At 29.8% G+C, this 18,820-nt stretch overlaps 1 protein-coding gene across 2 annotated transcripts in view; it reads right to left on the bottom strand.

Moving 5' to 3' along the window:
* Nucleotides 1-345: 345 nt before the first annotated feature.
* Nucleotides 346-18,820, bottom strand: part of LOC123303817 (glycerophosphocholine phosphodiesterase GPCPD1) — a 43,129-nt gene continuing 24,654 nt past the window's right edge. Inside the window, exons 4-5 of one of the 2 annotated variants that reach the window (XM_044886310.1) lie at nt 13,665-13,733; nt 346-1,898 (exon numbers count right to left, since the gene is read on the bottom strand). In XM_044886310.1, coding sequence (XP_044742245.1) covers nt 999-1,898; nt 13,665-13,733 — 969 coding nt within the window. In that variant the 3' untranslated portion in view covers nt 346-998. The remainder of the gene's footprint in view (nt 1,899-13,664; nt 13,734-18,820) is intronic. The other variant, XM_044886311.1, reaches the window with a different exon arrangement.

Raw genomic sequence — 18,820 nt, 5'->3', positions numbered from 1 at the left:
GCCCGCAAACAGACAATTAAAAAGCTAAAGCCGTTCACGTCGTAAGGTGCTGTAGTGCCTTATTTTCGAACCTGTTATATAATGTATATTATGTTACATAATATTGTATATTATGTAATACTTTTTGTGAGTGAGTTTCTCCTAACTTAGTTCCTGTGCGCAGGAATGATGTGAATTAGCAATTTGTGAAATTCGTTGTATAATTAGCTAAATTTTCAGGACTATAGTGAGATTTTCAATGGAGGGGGGTTGACTACAACCACCTCTCCTTCTGTGCGCACTGTTCTGCCATGAATCAATAATTCTGTAAAATATATGTAAATAATTTATGAACAACAAATAATCTATAGTTAAGAAAATAAGCAATTTGTTTTATTGAATTTTTAATATATTAATGTTGACATTCTGATAACTTTTGTTTAGCGGAATTAAATATCATATAATTTTATAAATACATATTATAAGTTCTGTCGTTTATATAATATTAAAATGTATTATAACATCTTATTCAGTGCATTCAAAAATTGCACTGATAAACGGAAATTTAACAAGAATGACTACTCTGAATGAAAATTTAACAAGAATTGCTACTCTGAATTAAAACAAAAAGGCTTCTAAAGTGAATTCGTAGTTTATGTGAATTTTTATTATCACAGCGTTCCCACGTTATTAATTACATACTAAATATATACTCTGTTCATCAAGAGAATTACCTCAACAATTAAAATTTTTGGGTTATAAATAATTGCATTTGTATAGACTTTAGAGCTATAAAGCTATTTGGTATAAAATAATTTGCCGAAAGAAAGTTCAAAAAATGTGAGATAGCTTTTTCGTTGAACAGAGTTATAGACAATGAAAATCTAAATAATTTATATGTAAATATGCAAATACTGAATTTTTAGTAAATAAAAAAAAAAAATAATAGAACCAAAATAAAAAATAAATATATTGAGCTAAATTATGCTAAATGAGATTGTTCAATGATTCATCGAACTTTATTTATTATTTATATCAGTAAGATGAGCACTGAACAATTTCGCTTCCAATTCTTGTGATGAATTTTGTACATCCTGTAAGGAATCCAATGATGTTGCAGTTGATGCATTTGGTAGTACAAGACGTGCTTTTTCTACATCGATAAAAGGCGTAGCGCACGGTTCAATTGGTTTTGTTTCTTCTTCTTCACCTTCAACTAATTTCTTTGGTGTATTTTGTAAATCAGCAATTAATAAAAATTGCTTCTTTTGTGATTCACGTGCTTCAACTAAGAATATACTCTCTTTTACTTCTTTATCAGAAAATTCATCAATTTTATCATAAATCACTCCATGTAAACCAATTTGTTTTAAATGTTTAATTGTTGATGGATCATTATTATCATGACCCCAACAAAATATCACAAGACCTGCATCTAATGCTAATTTCACTTGCGATGCATCGCGAAGTATATCTTCTGTATGTACAGTTACACCTAATAAACCCATTCCAACAGCAAATTGTACAGCTGCTTTGATTGTTAAACAACGTGGATCAGCATACGGTGGATATTTAACAGTTTGACCTTGAGTTAAAAACATTACTGGGTATTTATTTTGTTTTAAGCGTATTAATGTACATATATCGGGGTTAAAACTCGAAAAGATGATGCGTCGATCACCCCCATGTTCCAATACAACTTTTAATATTTTATCCAAATATAAATTTAAATCGATTGGATTATTCAGTTCAAAAGAGCCATCTTGTAACTGCATTGTCCATTTTATTTCAATATTAAATCCAACATGAGGATCCAACACTTGTAATACATGTTCCAATGTGGGAAACGGTTGATGTTCTTCAAGATGTTCATCAAAGAAACGTGGATTCTTATCTTTTCCTTCTTCCAAGTGATAGACCTGCAAAAATATTTATTATTCAATACATATTCATAATTAACGTGTATTAATGCAAAAAAAAAAAAAATCATATTCGACAAAGCAAAACATTCCTATTTGAAAAAAAATTTCAAACAATGAACGATAGGTATCTAAAAATAAGAGCGTGGGATAAAAAAAATTTATTTATAATTTTGGTAAATTATTAAAAATAGTTATATTAACGAGAAATAAAATTTTAAATTATTTCGATTTTTAGATCAATTTTTCTATTATAAACACATATTTAAGCAGTATTGATAAGAAGTAAGTAACTTGGTGGTCTAAATTGAAACTATTAAAAAGGTAATTTATATCAAGTTGGCGGGATTTATCTGATTGAATATTTTGATTGGCCTTTAAAAAATAGTAAGTACAAGTATTGCCATCTAGTAGTATCAATTGGAACTATTGAAATCGGGCTCACTTCTTGTTTTAATTAGTACGAATTATTATCGTCAGTTGGCGGGTTGCAACTTTCATCTATTACAAATTAGCTGGTAGTAATAGAAAATATTGATGAAATTTTATGGAAATATCGTAAAAAAGATGACAAAAGTGAAATTAAAAGTAAAATCGGCCAAGAAATACGGATATAATCATTTTAAACATAATAATTCTGTTTGCTTGAAAGAGATTCAAATAAATCTTTGATGACTTTGTTTTTCTAGTTATCCGAAAAATAATTTATCTCTGCTGTTTGTTACATGAATGTGCTTTTAGTAAAGCAAAGAAAAATTTATGAGTATTCCTCCCATGTTTGTTACTCGTCTCTAGCTTGGTGATTGTTTCATGAACATATTTAGCCAAAATTTCTACAAAGAATATATGGGACAAAGACGTGGTCTAATTAAAATAGCAATGGAGACACATTAATTATATGAAATTCAAAAAAAATAGAGAAATCCAAAATAGCTATTTAAATTCTAGATAAATTCAGTATTCTATAATGTGAGTAGCTATGCAAAAAATTGATTATTGTTTCGAATTTCATAGGAGCCTTGTTTTTTTGTATCTACTTCCAATTTCATGATGCCTTTGTCCAATATATTTTTCTTGCAATTTGGATAGTCGTTGCGGTTTTTCTGAATGTTGTTTATTTTTCAAAGTTTCTTGTAAAAACTTAAGTGTAAAACAAAATTGAAACTTGAAATAGTCATTAATAACGATTACTTTGCTGTCAAAATAAAGCTAATCTAGGAATTGAGGCAAATTTAACAAATTTAAAATTTTAATTTACTATTTACCAATTTTTTTTTTTTTTTTTTTTGTTAAATACTAGCAATTACGAAATGAAAATCCACATTACAAATAATTTAATATTCTCTTATTTTTAGATGCCTAATGTGATATCAAATATGTCTACTTGATACAAAATGGAGAAATAGTAGCGATTCAATGTTTTTCGAGATGAAAGTACACTTTTTCATTGTAGTTAATAGGAAATTTAATTCATTTCAAGACAATCCGAAAAAAAAACATATAAAGCAGAAGATCAATTTTATAAGTCGTAAATGAATCTTAGTGATAAATGATTCATCTTAAAGTAATTGAATATACTCCCCGGGAAAAATTGGATTATATATCAGGATATCTCCGATGATTTTGATAAAAAAAAGGTAAAACTGAGATCATAATAGATCTTATTATAACTTAGTAGATGTACACTTGTTCGTCTGTGTAGATCATCTGTGTACATCAGAGTACATCAATGTACATAAGCGTACGTCAGTGTTGGTCTACTATTCTACATCTGTTGGTATAAATGTAGACCACCACTGATGTAAGCTTATGTATATTTTTTGATCAAAAGATATCATCGGAGATATCCTGATATATAATTCAGTTTTTCCTGGTTCAAAGTAAAATTACTTTAGGGTAATAGACCAAACTCATGAGAGAATAAGAAAAGAGACATATTAAAGATAAATTAGGAAAGTTTTTGATGTATGCTTAGATCTAATCTTGATTAAAAATGTAAGTGTAATTTGGAGTTTTGAAAATATATTTTGATTTAACAATAGCTGCATTCAGATAAAAAGTCTGAGTAAGTGCTTACTCATCATTAAATTAGTCTGAATGCAATCATTTTTATTAATGACTTGAGAGTTCGGTTTACGAAATAAAACAATCCGACCCACTTGAGATTTGATATGAGAGTTCTATAAAAAACAAATGTAAGAATTAATTGCTATACGAAATATATTTAGAAATTTTTACTTTTTTTAAACCGCCTATATTTCTTAGAATTAAATTTTCTATAATTTACAAATTCATATGAAATTTAGTAAATTAAAAAATAAAACTTATGAGTTTTAAAAATCACAAAGAATTTTTCAGATCAATTATATATGATTTTGGATACAAATAAACGTGACATTATTTATGCCGGTTTTCCACCAAACGGACAAACAAAATCAAAATTCAAATTGCAACAAAAACAAAACTGAAACTGTAATAGCCATTTGCTAATCCATTGCCAGTCTCGATCCAAAAAGTTAGTAAAAAGTTGCAGTTTTGTTTTTTCGACTCGAGTTTCAGTTTTGTTTTTGTTTGTCCGTTTAGTGGAAAACCATTATATACCATGTTCATAAATAAGAGATAGTTCAAATGATTTTTTTTTCAATAAAAACAATCACAATAGAGGCCACCCATTTTGTAATCATAGCTAAAGGTATGGTATAATCAGTAATGATGGCTTTTGTGATCTTTTTAAATTGTAAATAAAATTATTTGATCTACTTTCTTGGCCTTTTTAATGAAAACCTACGTATAGTATAGTGTTTTGACGTCACACTAATATAGTGTCAATTAATGTGTAATCATTTTGAATTGAGTTATTGATTTAGAATATTTAAAATCTTCCTGATTTAGAAAGAAATAAATATAATTGATCTGCTGAACAGGATATGTATGAAATTATCTGAATTGTTTTTTGTTTCAATTGTCATTTAATAGGGTTTAAAATAGGAGTTATCATTTAGTGGAAAAATTTGATTGCTTGCACGGCAATGGAAACTGATTAGATTAAAAAAATATAAATATGAAAATTTCGATTTTTGATAATTGATCAAATTTATTGTCAAAAGTTCTTATGAAGTGTTTTTCATTTTTCAACAAAGAGTGATACTTTGCTCAGTAAAAAAAATTCGTGAGTAGCAGAGCTCCATCACTATAGTCGTATTCCCCAACATAAGATGCCTTTATTGAAATGATTTTCCCTTCTCATGTTTTTTAATAAATGAAATATAAATAACCTTTTTTACGACAATAATAAAAGGCACTTCCATAACATTATCTCAATGCTAAGACAAAATTTCAGCCCTCTAACTTAATTGGGCAGAGCTGTTGAGGTAGGTCTTAAAAAAAGCGAAAAATTAAAATATTTTGATGATTAATGTTGTTTTTCAACCCTTTAGAGAAAACCAGCTTTTTTGCTGAAAATCCTCTCCAAATTGCTGAAATCAATTTTCGTCTTTACAACATCTCATTTAAGCTTATTTGAACCAAAGGGTGCCGCTAGAGGTGCTCAAGGCCCAACGTACAGATAGTTCAAGTTACAATATACAGTAAGTTACAACAGCAGGACTTTTCAAATGATAGATAACGTTAAAATAATAACAATTTCCCAATGCAATCATACACGGCTGCTTATAAAAATTGCCCCAAGGATGGGGCATTGTATGTTATTGTATTTGCAATAGAGTCAGTGGCGCAAGAAACGTTTGTTTGAAACGATGTGATGCAGTATAAATATGTTTTATGACTCCTAGAACACAATTTATGGGGGTTTTGAGGAAGGGTATATCATACATTGTCAAAACCCTATAAATTGTGTTCTAGGAGTCATAAAACATATTTATATTGCATAAGTCTATATTTTCAGAAAAAATATGACTAAAAATATCTCTTGATATAATAATAGTCCTTGTAAATTAAAATTCTTTGTATATTACCTAGTATTTTTGTATCGAAGATTATCATTCAATAATTATTACCTATTTCTATAATTAATAAAGTTACATATTCTTTTTGTCGAAGATCTTTACTTAAATGATACTTATAAATGAATGAATGAATATGTGCGTAGAATATTGATTTTAGTCTATTCGGCTCAAATCTACAAACCACAAAAACGAAATCTCTTACCTCGCCAAAGAAATATATGAGCCTTTATACGTTTTTAAGTTATACCCAACTTAACTCAAAATTGAATTTTAGTTTCACAAAACATATCCCATATAGTACTTCTGAAATGATTTTTTAAGGTTTCATCAAAATTCATCATCTTCTAATCATATAATCATTAGTAGGGTGTCTTATTGATGAATTCTGTGTATACGTTGGCACATTGGATAAAAGCACCAAATTTTTACTGGGTATTAGTTTGATACTCGACTTTCAATTAATAAGAACATAGATTCCTCCTTCGTCAATCATGTGTTTTAAATAGATCTATTTAAAATACAAGGTGTTAAAAACCCGGACTAAAGCTAAACAGATCAGAAGGAATCTGTGACTTCTTTCCTAAATTTTAAAAGGAAAAGACCTTTGGTGTTTTTCGATCAACCGTTAACGGTTAAGCCTTCGATAATTATCGTTTTTAATTAAAAAAATTTTTCGACTAATATTAGGTGAACTAAAACATTAAAAATGCAAAATTGTAGGAATTTAAGTTTACAGTAAGTAATTTACGAAATGAACATTTTTTCGGTAAGAGTCACCGACAAAATGTTCAAAGTTAAAGAATTTCAAGTTTGATTTTTTTGTTTTAGAACTCTGAACGTAAATTTCTCTGTAGGTATCAAAAAATTGTCAGATAATAAATTATAGTAAACTTCATTTCCAATTGATAAATAGCAAGTAACCTGGCAGTCTAAATTGAAACTATTGAAAGTGAGACCACTTTCTATTTTAATTAATACGAATTTTTATCACCAGGTGGCGGGATTTAACTGATTTGAATTTGTATATTTTGATTGACCTTTAAAAATGGCAAGTACAAGTATTGGCAGCTCGTATTCTAAATTGGAACTAAGCTTAACGGATCCATTACTTGTTCTAACTAACACGAATTATTATCGCCAGTTGGCGGATAGCAACTCCGCCAACTACAAGGAATATTTTTTTAATTTTAAAATTCTTCTAACTTTTAATATGTAGTTATGAAATCAAATTGCCGTTTGCATGACCCTAAAGATCAACATCAAATTCAAGGTTTCCAATAAGTTTCTCTCTTTGAAACAAGCAACCTTAACTTTAGTCATTTTCTCCAATTAAAAATCTGTTAGGAGTCCAATCAGTGCCGGATTAAACTAGCGTGGAACCTGCAGTAAATCTATACCGCGGGCCCAATAATAATATTCTATCAATAAAGAACATTTGTTTAGTCGTCGTGAATCTACTGCCGATCCCTTACCAATTATGAATGGGCCCATAACAAAAAACTTGCCTGCAAATTTTACCTATTTTAGTCAACGTGTATTTTACTATAATTTTTTAACCTTTCTTTAGTCCACCCACCCATTTATAAGCGCCCTCGTCAAATTTTTTTATACGCTGTGTTTTCGCGGAATCTGTAGCATTTGCTACTCTTGCTATATGGTTAATCGGCTTCGATAATTTTTTTTTGAACACTCTGAATACAGTCTGATCCATTTAAAAACTATGTGATAACAGCAATTTTGTGATTCCAAGAGAACTAGAAGAAAATTGAAAGTCTGGTTCCTGTATAAGGCCTAGCAAAAATTGTATCTTTTTATCCAGTGTGTCCACATTTTGATGATAACATGCCCTATTACATACAAAGAATTTTATATATTAGTATAGATAGACAAAACATTAAGCTTTTGTTATATTAATTTTTAATTTGTTTATGAATGGCAGACTATACATTTAGCATAAGACGATTCCTCTCGCTACACAGCATTGAATTACCCTATAGGCCTACACGGTTCTAACTTATGTAAATAAATTTTATTTTATGTGTATATTTTGGATATCGAAATTTCCACACTTATATTTTTATTCTGTATTAAATTGTAGTTCATAAAATTTCTTCGCCGTATTTACGAAAAAAAAAATTTTCGCTTTTCACCGATGGAGGAATTTTAAAGAAAACTAGCGTAAGCACATTTAGCTTGTAATAATATACCAAGAACCGGCCTTCTGGCGTTAATTCATACCAAATTAATAGTCATTAAACACTAACTTTACGTTAAATTGAATGATCGCAAATTCATATAACCAAAATTCGAATAGTTTCAAGAATATCTGGAATCTTCAAAATACCATTGGTTGCTAAATTTTGAACAGCGTTAGGGATGCCTCAAAAGTTTCCAGAAGTGGATTGGAATTAAAGGGACCAACGATAACAAAAATTTGAATTGAAAATTGGTCAGTTGGTTTGTTTACCTTACTAATCAATTGAAATATGTGAGCGGTCCATTGAAATTTTAGCGGTCGTTTTAGCAGTGGTTTATCATCTTTTTAGTAGTTGATTTCAAACTCGTTAAGAATAGTATGAGAAATTGTTATATATTCTTGATGCTTTCGAGAAAAAAGTCTTAATCCAAGAAATTTTACTGACATTTATCGTCTTTGGTATCACCCTCAAGTTAGTAAAAATACTAGCCATTTAACCCACCCGCTTCGTTGGGTAAAATGTTGGTTGTATGAAAGATAACTCCCAAAGCCAATATTTACGGCCACTCAATTAAACGTAGGGTGAGTGTTTACCGATTACTCAATTGGTATGAATTAATGCAAGAAGAAATCCAGCTGATCATTAAAATTTGATTGGTTTGTTCTTGGTATATAATTTTTATAATTATGATTGATTTAAGCATATTACTTGAGATTATGAAGTAGCAAAACATGCAGCGTGCGCAATTAACATTTTGAATTAATAGTTTAAGTGTAATATTCCGATCAATCGCGTTTTACATAATTAAATAGTATTCTGATGTACAATTAGTTAAATTCAGAGCAGAGTTGTGTAATAATAAAAAATTTTTGTAACAATATTACCTACTTTGTTCAAAAAAAGTTTCTGTAATAGAAATTTGGAGGACAACTTTAAAGCAAACTACCGTAAGCACTATTAGTAGCACTCTAGCCTTGAATGTAAAAAATTATTATACGAAATTCAGAATATTTGAAATGATTTTTTAATTTTTGATCCGGCCAGAGGCGATTAGTTATTACACAAAATTACAATAAATAAATTGGCAATAGCTTGTATACAAATTAAAACTCAAATAAAAAAAATCCGTTAAACGTAGTGCAATGTAAATTATAAAACCGGAAAGAAATTTCACATGTTCATAAATTTTCAAAAGGGTTAATGAAACTTTTTTTAAAACGAATTTTTTGTATGAAGAGAAAATAATATATCAAAGATAATAGAATTCTGACATATTTTTAATTCATTTACGGCTCAGCGGGCCAACGTGCGATTTTGGTTTGATTCAAAGGCTATGTTTAGCTACGTAAAGGAAGAGGTGGCCATGACGTTAAATTACGTAATTTTCTTGATATATTTGTTTTCGCACAATGAAAAAAATTTAAGTTTCGATAATTTAACAGATCAAGTTGCGATAATTGATATTTAATTTCAAACATTGGTTACATTTATATTTTAAACGGTTGCTATGGCTTTAGTACGTTCTAACTAGCCTACACGCTGCGGCGAGCAGATATTTAACCAAATTAATCTGTTTAAAGTTTGTTAAAAGAAAGTACAAAAGTCTACATTCCATCCGATGAGGGGGATCATAGTAAAAGCTACGGTAGGCTATATGGTGGGGAGGAAGTGTTCCAAAGTGGCTGAAATTGAGCCACGTAGTTTATGGAAGCTCCTTTATGAACATAAACGCAAAATAATAGGTTTCTTCTTTTAATATGTATATAAGGAATTGCGTTACTTTCACGTTTAGGTAAAAAGAAAACGTTTCTTTTCTGCCGCCTCTCTATTTCACATAAAGGAAGATAAAATAACAACGAAGCAGTTAACTTAAAAAAACTTTCAAGTTTTTTGAAAATACTATTATGTAAAGTATTGATACGGCTTCATGGGCAGCTATTAATAAATAAAATCGGAATGGAACAAAAGAACGATTTTTGGTATCCGTTATCGTATTTATCTCTATTAAGATGTTCGATAGGTGTTACTCAAGTCATTCCTAACTGTCAGATAAATTGCTTTAATGTGAATAAAACAAAATCAATAGTTCTTATAAGGGCAATGATATTACACAACCAGGAAAAGTTTACATGGAATGCACATGCATATTTGTTGGTTGGTGATATTGAAAGTACGTTAATCATTTACCCTTGATTTTTCTTTAATAAATCACATTATTTAATTAGCAAACCACATGCATTAATACGAACGATTCAGACTAATACAAAGATTGCGCTATGTTTATACGTCAAGCAAATAAGTCATTATATCAAACACAGGTGTTTGTATTTCATTTGAACAAGCAATATAGTTTTTAAAATAATAAATTGAGATGGAAAAGATATAGAAACAATTGGCTAATTAACGTTTAGAGTATAAATAGAATCGAGAAAATTGTATTAATAATCTTCTCGAAATGTGTATTTTACAGGGGTGTCTCTGCAGGAGTAACAGGCGCCCTTGCTGCATCAGGTAGAAAATAAAATGCTAAGACGAACAAGTTCTCTTTCATTTTTTGATTCTATACACTTACACCCGCCCTTTTCTACACATTCACACACTTTTACACGTATGCACAAGTCTCACTCACAATTTCTTACTACCCCTCTCCTCCGCATTCTAGCCGATGTAGCACGCTTCTGATTGACTATCTATTCAGATAAAAAAAGAAAAGGGCTTTTCGTCTTAGAATTTTATTTTCTACCTGAGCCACGAGGGCGTCCGTTGCTCCTGGGACACCCTGTATATGTCTCCGGTTGTAAGAGCGACTAGTTTATGAAAAATTTAGAGAATTGTAAATTTTTCTTCCAAAATAATCCCAAACACCACCTCAACTCAATGGATTAGGCTAAATTTATACGAGCTGCGCCAGCACGCTTGGAGTGGTTTTGGTAGCCAGCTTTATAATATGATTAAAAAAAGACAGTGATTATATATTACACATTCTATAAAAAAAAAAAGTATATGGAATTTCTAATTTAAACAGCTTGAAGTTGATCTGTCATTTTTATACTGCTTTTCAACAATTTTTACAATGAACGAAATTTTGCACTAAATTTTGAATGGAAATGGAATTCATGTTAGATAAAGCTTAGATTTTATCAAAACGAATTTCGAAACGAGTGATGTAAAGAGATCAAAGGGAATCGAGAAAGCGTTGGAGGCAATTCTTATGATACTCGATATTCATCGTTTCTTTTATTATGAATTCTCTATGGGAGAACAGACGATTGATCAATAAGTAATATAATTTAGTTTCCAGAAACAGTCATTGCATAGAGCCAAGTACGACCAAGCATCGAATTCAATAGATTTGGCTTATCCCGTTTTTCTTGCTCTAGAAATTAAAATTATTAGTAGACGTTTTGAGTCTATCGAATCTATTAAACAAATTTCGTTGAAGAAATTACAGGAGCTACCGAAAAGGGCCTGATATAAGTGTTTGGAATGAATTTTTCTAAATCATAATTTTGATAAATTGCTAACAATCTCCATAATAAACAAGATTCGGACAACCAAGGAAATAGCTATAGCTGAAAGAAAGTGGCTTTCGAAGATCTTGGTGTACCAACTCCGCAATAAATATTCAAATAAGTGCAAGAGAAAATAAAAAATCATTATTTTGAATTTTCGAAAAAGTTATGAATAAGAAAAAAGTCATATAAATACTTTGCATATACGGATCAAAAATTAGAGAAAACTGGATTGATTTTGCTAAACACCTATGATTCAAAATGTATATATACGGAATAAATTGAATATTCGACAAATGAAACAAAAATACTTAGGTTAATGGCTTTCATTTCATACAGGCTAAATACACACTGAAGAAAACTAGCTGAATCAATTGAGACAAGGCAATGTAAACTATGGTCATTAGACTTTTAATCTAATTTGTTTAGGAAACAATTTTGAAAAGACTATACGGACATATATTTTTTTTAATTTTATCTTAAATGAATTAGACTAGATTGAAGGCACATTGTCTCTTGGTACTAAGACACCTCCGGTGTATTTTTAGCCTAATTTGTGAATATTCAATTTAGATCAAAAAGCATATGTTGCGCATCAAATTCATCTATCAGTGCAAAGCAAAAGATTTAAGGAAAAACAAATTTGTAGGTATAATAATATAAAACAAATTTTATATTCTTATATGTATAGTAGCAAATAATAGAATAATGATTGTATTTTTCACGAGACATTGTGTATGTGATGTCAAAAAACATATATTAGTCAGGTGCTTTTAGGTTTTAACCTCGGAATTCAATAATTTCCTTTTTCTGTATTTATAAGGTCATGTACTATAAAACTTATACAAACAAAATTTTGCGCTTTTGTCTAACATCGCAATGCGGAGCGAAATTTTACCATTTTAAGAAAAAATATCCTCTAAAATTCTGAAAATCTAAAACTTTCACTTCAAAGGGAACCCTAAAGAAAATGTTTGGGTAAATATGAAGTTACTTAAGTTTGTTTACATTGAACAGTCTAGATGACCACCACTATACAAGATAGACCATTTTAATTGATTACGGCTAATAGCTCGATTTGTATTTAACCAATAAAAAAATCGCTTAAATAAAAGTTGCAGAGTTTGATGGGAGACATCATGTTCAGAAATCAGATTTGACCTAGTTCTCCGGGTTGTTTAATAGTCAACTTAGATCCTAAAAGGTAAGAGATAGCATAACACTTTAAATTAGTAAGTTGATCTCTTAAAAAACTAACATTTTTTTCAAAAAATCGCTTTTGGAAAAATATGCCATTATTGCATTTAATCGAAGGAAAACATGCTACCTACAGAAAAATGCTTTAGTCAAAAGTTGTCAAGGGCCTGAAATTCTAGTTTCAAGATCATTCAAGGGAGGTCATTTTAGACAAAAAAAAAGGTCATCCGTCTGTGTTAGTAACTTTTAAGTCCAGATAAATTTTAAGGGTCATTTGAAGATGAAGGCCAAATGCCTTGAAACTAGAATTTCATGTCAAAGTCATGGCCACAGGCGAATGTCCTCTATTGCTCTTGACAATTTTTGAATAAAGCATTTTTCTGTAGCTAGCATGTTTTCTTTCGATTAAATGCAATAAATATTTTTCTGAAAGTTACCGCTTTTCGAAAAAATGTTTTATGAAGGTAAATGAGCTATTGTAGGGCTTGATTTTCCATTTTTAAATTACATAAATATATTTAGTTTTTTTTTTCAATGGATACTTTTGTAATTTAAAGTTTTGATCAATCTCTTGCCGTTTTCGAAATCAGATGAAAGGGAGGGACTTAGGTGAAGGATCATTATGATTAATTAACCGATCTAAATTTTCAATTTTAAATTGCCCCTTATTTTCCTTCCACCAACATTTTGCTATTAGACAAGAGCCTAAATTTGATGGTATAAGTTTCAAGTATACGATATTAAAAATACAACAAAACTATAATCATCCAATTTGGTTGACTATAGCCCTGTTCTCCGAGGTTTGGTGTTTTTTATATCTAAAAGACCTCTACTATATTTGTATTTTAAAATTTTATTAGATAACTCCAAAACTTTCAATTTGATTTTTCTTACCAAACCTGTAAATGAGTCACGGTCACAAAAATGTAGTGTTTGACACACTAAAGGAGGCTCGCATAAATCCTAAGTTTAAACAAATTGTGATAAAATTCAAAACAAAAATGAATTTTGATAGAAGAAATTTTGAAAAAGGTCTTTAAAAGGTCTAAAATACTTTAGTATACTCATTGTAAGGTCTCCTTTCATTTGAGCTACATTGGTATATCTTTGATATTCTCAATTAGATGCAGAACTTGTGAAGTTTAGTGCTTAAAGTCTCCATAAACGATTTTGAAATCCTGTAAGGAAAAACAAATCCAATCCTTTTGTATTTTGGAAGAGTGCGAAAGCATGGTGAAAAGCTTAAAACCCCTAAATGATAATGGTGTTGCTCTGTTTCAACTGGAATGAGGATGCTAAACCACCTGGAAAAGTTAATCGAAAGCTGAGCAATGAACATCACAAAACGCAATGAATGGTTATTAATTTACTCTCCACCTAGAACGGTTTTAACTTTCCTGATCTTCTCTACTCAACGAGCAGTTTTATGGGCATGTTAGCAAAATTAGACGACTTTAAAATAAAGAGAAGATTATATAACGAATGTAGAATGATCTAATTAAGTATGAACCCGTAGTTGCGGCTTTTCAAACAAATATCAGAATAATAACTGTTTTGTAAGTGGCATTCAGAAGTTCATTAATAGATACTTGACAAGCATCTTTTTCCACTTTTAGAATGTGGAAAGAGATGACAAGACCTTGAAACGAGTTCGAAAGTGGCTGTATGTTGATGTTCTATGCTCCAGTTAGAAATTCAAAAACCATTCTTTCACGCATTCTTCTGGTATACTTTTAATGCCGTTTAATACCGTTGTCTTTATTATGTCCCAGAAAATCTATTTTTGAGCATCTGCAGAAGAGGTTTAATTGAAGAATTCCTGAAGACATCTTCGTTGAAGTATTCTAAATCTATTGACTAATCTGATCAGTTTTCCGTCAGAGGATATTCATATCGTAAATGGTAGTACAACGAGTTGAGACATCTATATATGAATGTGTAAACTCAGCTAGTTGCTTATAAACATGACTGGCACTATCTCTGTCAAACTGTATACCTAACTGAGATATCGTAAAGAGAGATAAATTGCATTGTTGAACTATGAGCTTTTTTTTTACATCATGCAAAAATTATATTGACAAAAAACTTTTATTTTCTACAAAGAAACAAAATCGAAAAATATTATGGATAAATTTATTTATTTGAATTAATATTCGAAGTATTTGCATTTACTTGGAGATGTATGGGAAAAATCCGTGCAAGCTGGCTGTGTTGAAAATTTAATATCAGTCAAATATATCGGTGTATTCGTCGTTTTGCACCAAGGTTCGCTCTCGTAACACCAATCACGAGATATAAGCCTCCAAAATTTCAATAACACCAGGGAGGCTTTTTGATATGGTAGTATTGCAAAACATGGGTAGACACTTTCATGAAATTCATGATTTTGGATAAAAATTTGAAGAAGTATATCACCTTTTTGATTGCAAATAAGTGTATAAAATTTAGTACAAGTGGCCGATAGGTCCATTGGTACCAATCTACTCACGTTTCGCTATATATCCATTTCAAAAAGCGTCCATGTAGAAATCATTTAAATCTTGGGAACTTATACTCCCCAACTGGGGTTACTATATCAAGTCTTGATGCAAAAGGGCAGATAAATCTGTATCTTTGAATAGTATTAAAATATCAAAGCAACCATCTCGCATGACTTTTCATAATTTAATTTATAATTCTATTTAGTTACATCGTCGTCAATAATACCGTGACTATCGCCACATAAATGTTTTTTGGTTAGATCCGTTATAATGTAAATGATATTGGTTATTTTAGAAGATCTTGATTTTGATAAATATTGATTATTGAATATTGGAACACTATCAGACGAGTTTTTAACCTCACTTTTTTCACAATTTGTTTTCGCAATTTTTATGTCAATACCGTATTTTTTAAGTGACAATAAATAGTTCCGTAAGATTTCAAAGTTTCCGCAAAAATTTGCCGGCCTTCCGTTCATGTTGCCCTAGGCAAGTGTATACTCTGCTTGCGTGGTGAATCCAGGTCTGAGTGTAGGATCGCATTATTATTCAAAATACCATTTCTATATTGGAGTTACAAGAACGTAGAGATTTCAACTAGAACAAGTTAGCATATTTGTTGGATAGACCTCGAATTTAATAAAATAATTGATTAATTCAATATAGATCTTAACCATGTGGAAGTCAAGAAATCTTGCCACTTGTTAGTGGTGTAATTTCCTTCATTGTAAAAGCCATTGAGTTTTGTAACTCTCAGCGTCTATAGCGACTATATATTTTTATTCAGAAATATACACAGAAAAAGTTTTTTGGGGGATTTTATTGCTAAAAAGCAAGAAGAACAGAAAAACAGGTAATTAAACTTCTAAAAAGAAACAACGGATAGAATCTGAGCCAGGATTGAGGAGGCATAGCCAAATTAATTTCTGAAGTTCCTACTTTCCTTTCACTAAACTACATGGTTTGGTTTTCACCTATCGGGAATAATACAATAGAGTTCGAACATGTATTTACAAATCCGGCCAAATCTACTTGGGATTCTTTTAAGATAAACAATATCAAATAGTAGACATAAGATAGACTGTAAAATAATTGACTGTCACCAAATTTACAAGAGTATTAACTGAATTTCTAGTTCAAACAAATAAAAATATCTCAAATGAATTGGCAGACCTTTACAAATTAATTGCATTTCAAAAATCAATACTTAAAATTTTATTGCATATATTAAAAATTGTACAATTTAAATAATTATTCAGCACTTAAAATATGTAAATAAATAAATATATAGTCAAATTAATGTTATCTTAATCTTGTTAATTTTAACACTTTAAACATAATTAGTTTAAAAAAATTACATAATTTAAATTAAATTAAAACACATAATAATAAAAAAACTCGTGAACAACGGAGCTCCATTATTAAGAACATATTTCTCCCTCATTAGACACTTCGTGTTATTAGATTAAGGCTATCAGCAATTCTAACGATTAAGGCTATCGTTTTTAATGTGAAAAATTTCTCGACTAATATGTGGAAAACTTAAATTTTGCAACTAAACAAGCTGTAGGAAATCACGTTTACTGCAATTCTTTAAGTTTACTGCTCACTAAGAAATTTACATTCAAAATTCTAGAATATAGTTAAAATTTTTTATTTTAGAACTCTCTGTGTTGTAAACTGGAAAACTGGCTAAAAATGGTAAACTTTATTTACTGTAATTTTACTTCTATTTAAAAACGATATTAACGATACTTTTAGCGAGGCGTTAAATGAACAATTCGCGAAATATCAACGAACTTTTCGTCTTAGATTTTAATAAGGAATACATGATTTCTATTTGGCAGCCCCTAAATTGTGTTCTAGGGAATACAAAACACACCTTCAACCCTTATTGTTGATTTTCAATACAGTAAATAAGTCTATATTTTAGAAGAAAATTGGACTAAAAATGCATACCTTAAAATATTTGACTATACTATAATTAAATATTGACCCACTTTAAAGTTAAAATAAATTAAAATCGTCCGTAACCAAAAATTTTGAAGGACGGCCTCCCATTAAAGAACTCACTATTCTTTTTTCTAATGTTGCTTTATTTGTACACTTGAAAACTTTATAAAAATTTAAGTGATAACATTTTTCATCCTTTAAACTTGAATCGATTTTTAAATTGAAGTCGATTCAGTTCTAGGTTGGAAGTAGGTGAAGAAAATAGGCCTTAATGTAACTAATAAATCGTAAATTCGACTTTTCTGATTTAGATAAATTTTCCTCAAAGTCGAAACAATTCCAATATACTCATAAATACAGTAACTTTGTCGTTTGAAAGTACGGGGTAGTGTGCATCAAATCCGGTAGTTCTGATTTTTTGGAGATTTGTCTATGATGTTGATCTAATGAATAATCCAAGTTTGTGATCTCGAGCGCTGAATGCAACATTGTCAAAAATCGAAAAATCCGTGAAAATTTTGGATTTTGGCGATTATAACCCTAAAAGGCTAGGTTTTTGATAAATTCTGGAACATTTTTAGAAGTAGACTAGAAGAACATTTTTAAGTAGACTAAATTTGCTACAATATGAGACGAGAATGGACTCTGTAGATCCAATACTTTCCAACTAACTTCATACATCAGAGCTAACGTCAAATCCGGTAGTTCTGATTTTTAGCAAACTTGTTTAAGATGATGTACCAATGAATAATCCAAGTTTGTGACTTCGAGCGTCGAATGCAACTTTGTCAAAAATCGAGAAAATCCGTGAAAATTTTTTTCAGATTTAGGCAATTATAACCCTAAACGGGTTGTTTTTGAAGTACTTTTTCAAGATGTTTTTAAAGTAGACTAAATTTGCTACGATATGAGATCAGAGACTTTTCCTAAATAGTGACTTCGGGAGAAGATGAAGAAAACACGGAACAAATACTAAAAAAATTATAGCATCAATGAGTGTTAATCGATAATTCAAATTGGAGTATTAAGCAGCATAAACAAATTATACCATAAATGAATGATATTCGAATAATCAATCTTTAGAACAATTATCCACTAAGCCATACATTATGCCATTATTATTAGTACATTAAATTTTATTGCACTTATTTATCAATCAACGATACTGACATACAAACTGGATACCTATTAATAGATTAAAGATATCACGTGGATTTCTAAAATGTATTAATATCATTTTACGTTTGTCTCATGTTTATGAGTTAATAACCCTCATTAAAATATTATGATCATGAAATATAGATCCAGTTATTGATAATTTACTTTTAAGTGAAGCTATATTTAATTTTCTTAGCATTAATATTTATCTTGATGTATTATTTTAAGGTTTATGTTATATTATGAAAAATCAGCTAATCTATATATATAAAAAGAGAGTGTTTGTTTGTATGTCCCCGATTTTCCCTAAAACTAACCATTGACCTTCGGTAGGGGATTATGTCATTGGGTAGCCCTTAGGCTCCCATTGTGAATAAGGGAGTTTGGTGGGGGTGGAATTAAAAATGATCTAGGAATTCATAGAAAATAGATTTAAAAAATAGTTCTAATAATTTTCAA

Source organism: Chrysoperla carnea, chromosome 1 (assembly GCF_905475395.1).
Source record: "Chrysoperla carnea chromosome 1, inChrCarn1.1, whole genome shotgun sequence".
In the NCBI taxonomy this organism is placed as follows: domain Eukaryota; kingdom Metazoa; phylum Arthropoda; class Insecta; order Neuroptera; family Chrysopidae; genus Chrysoperla; species Chrysoperla carnea.
This window is presented reverse-complemented; position numbering and strand designations above follow the sequence as displayed.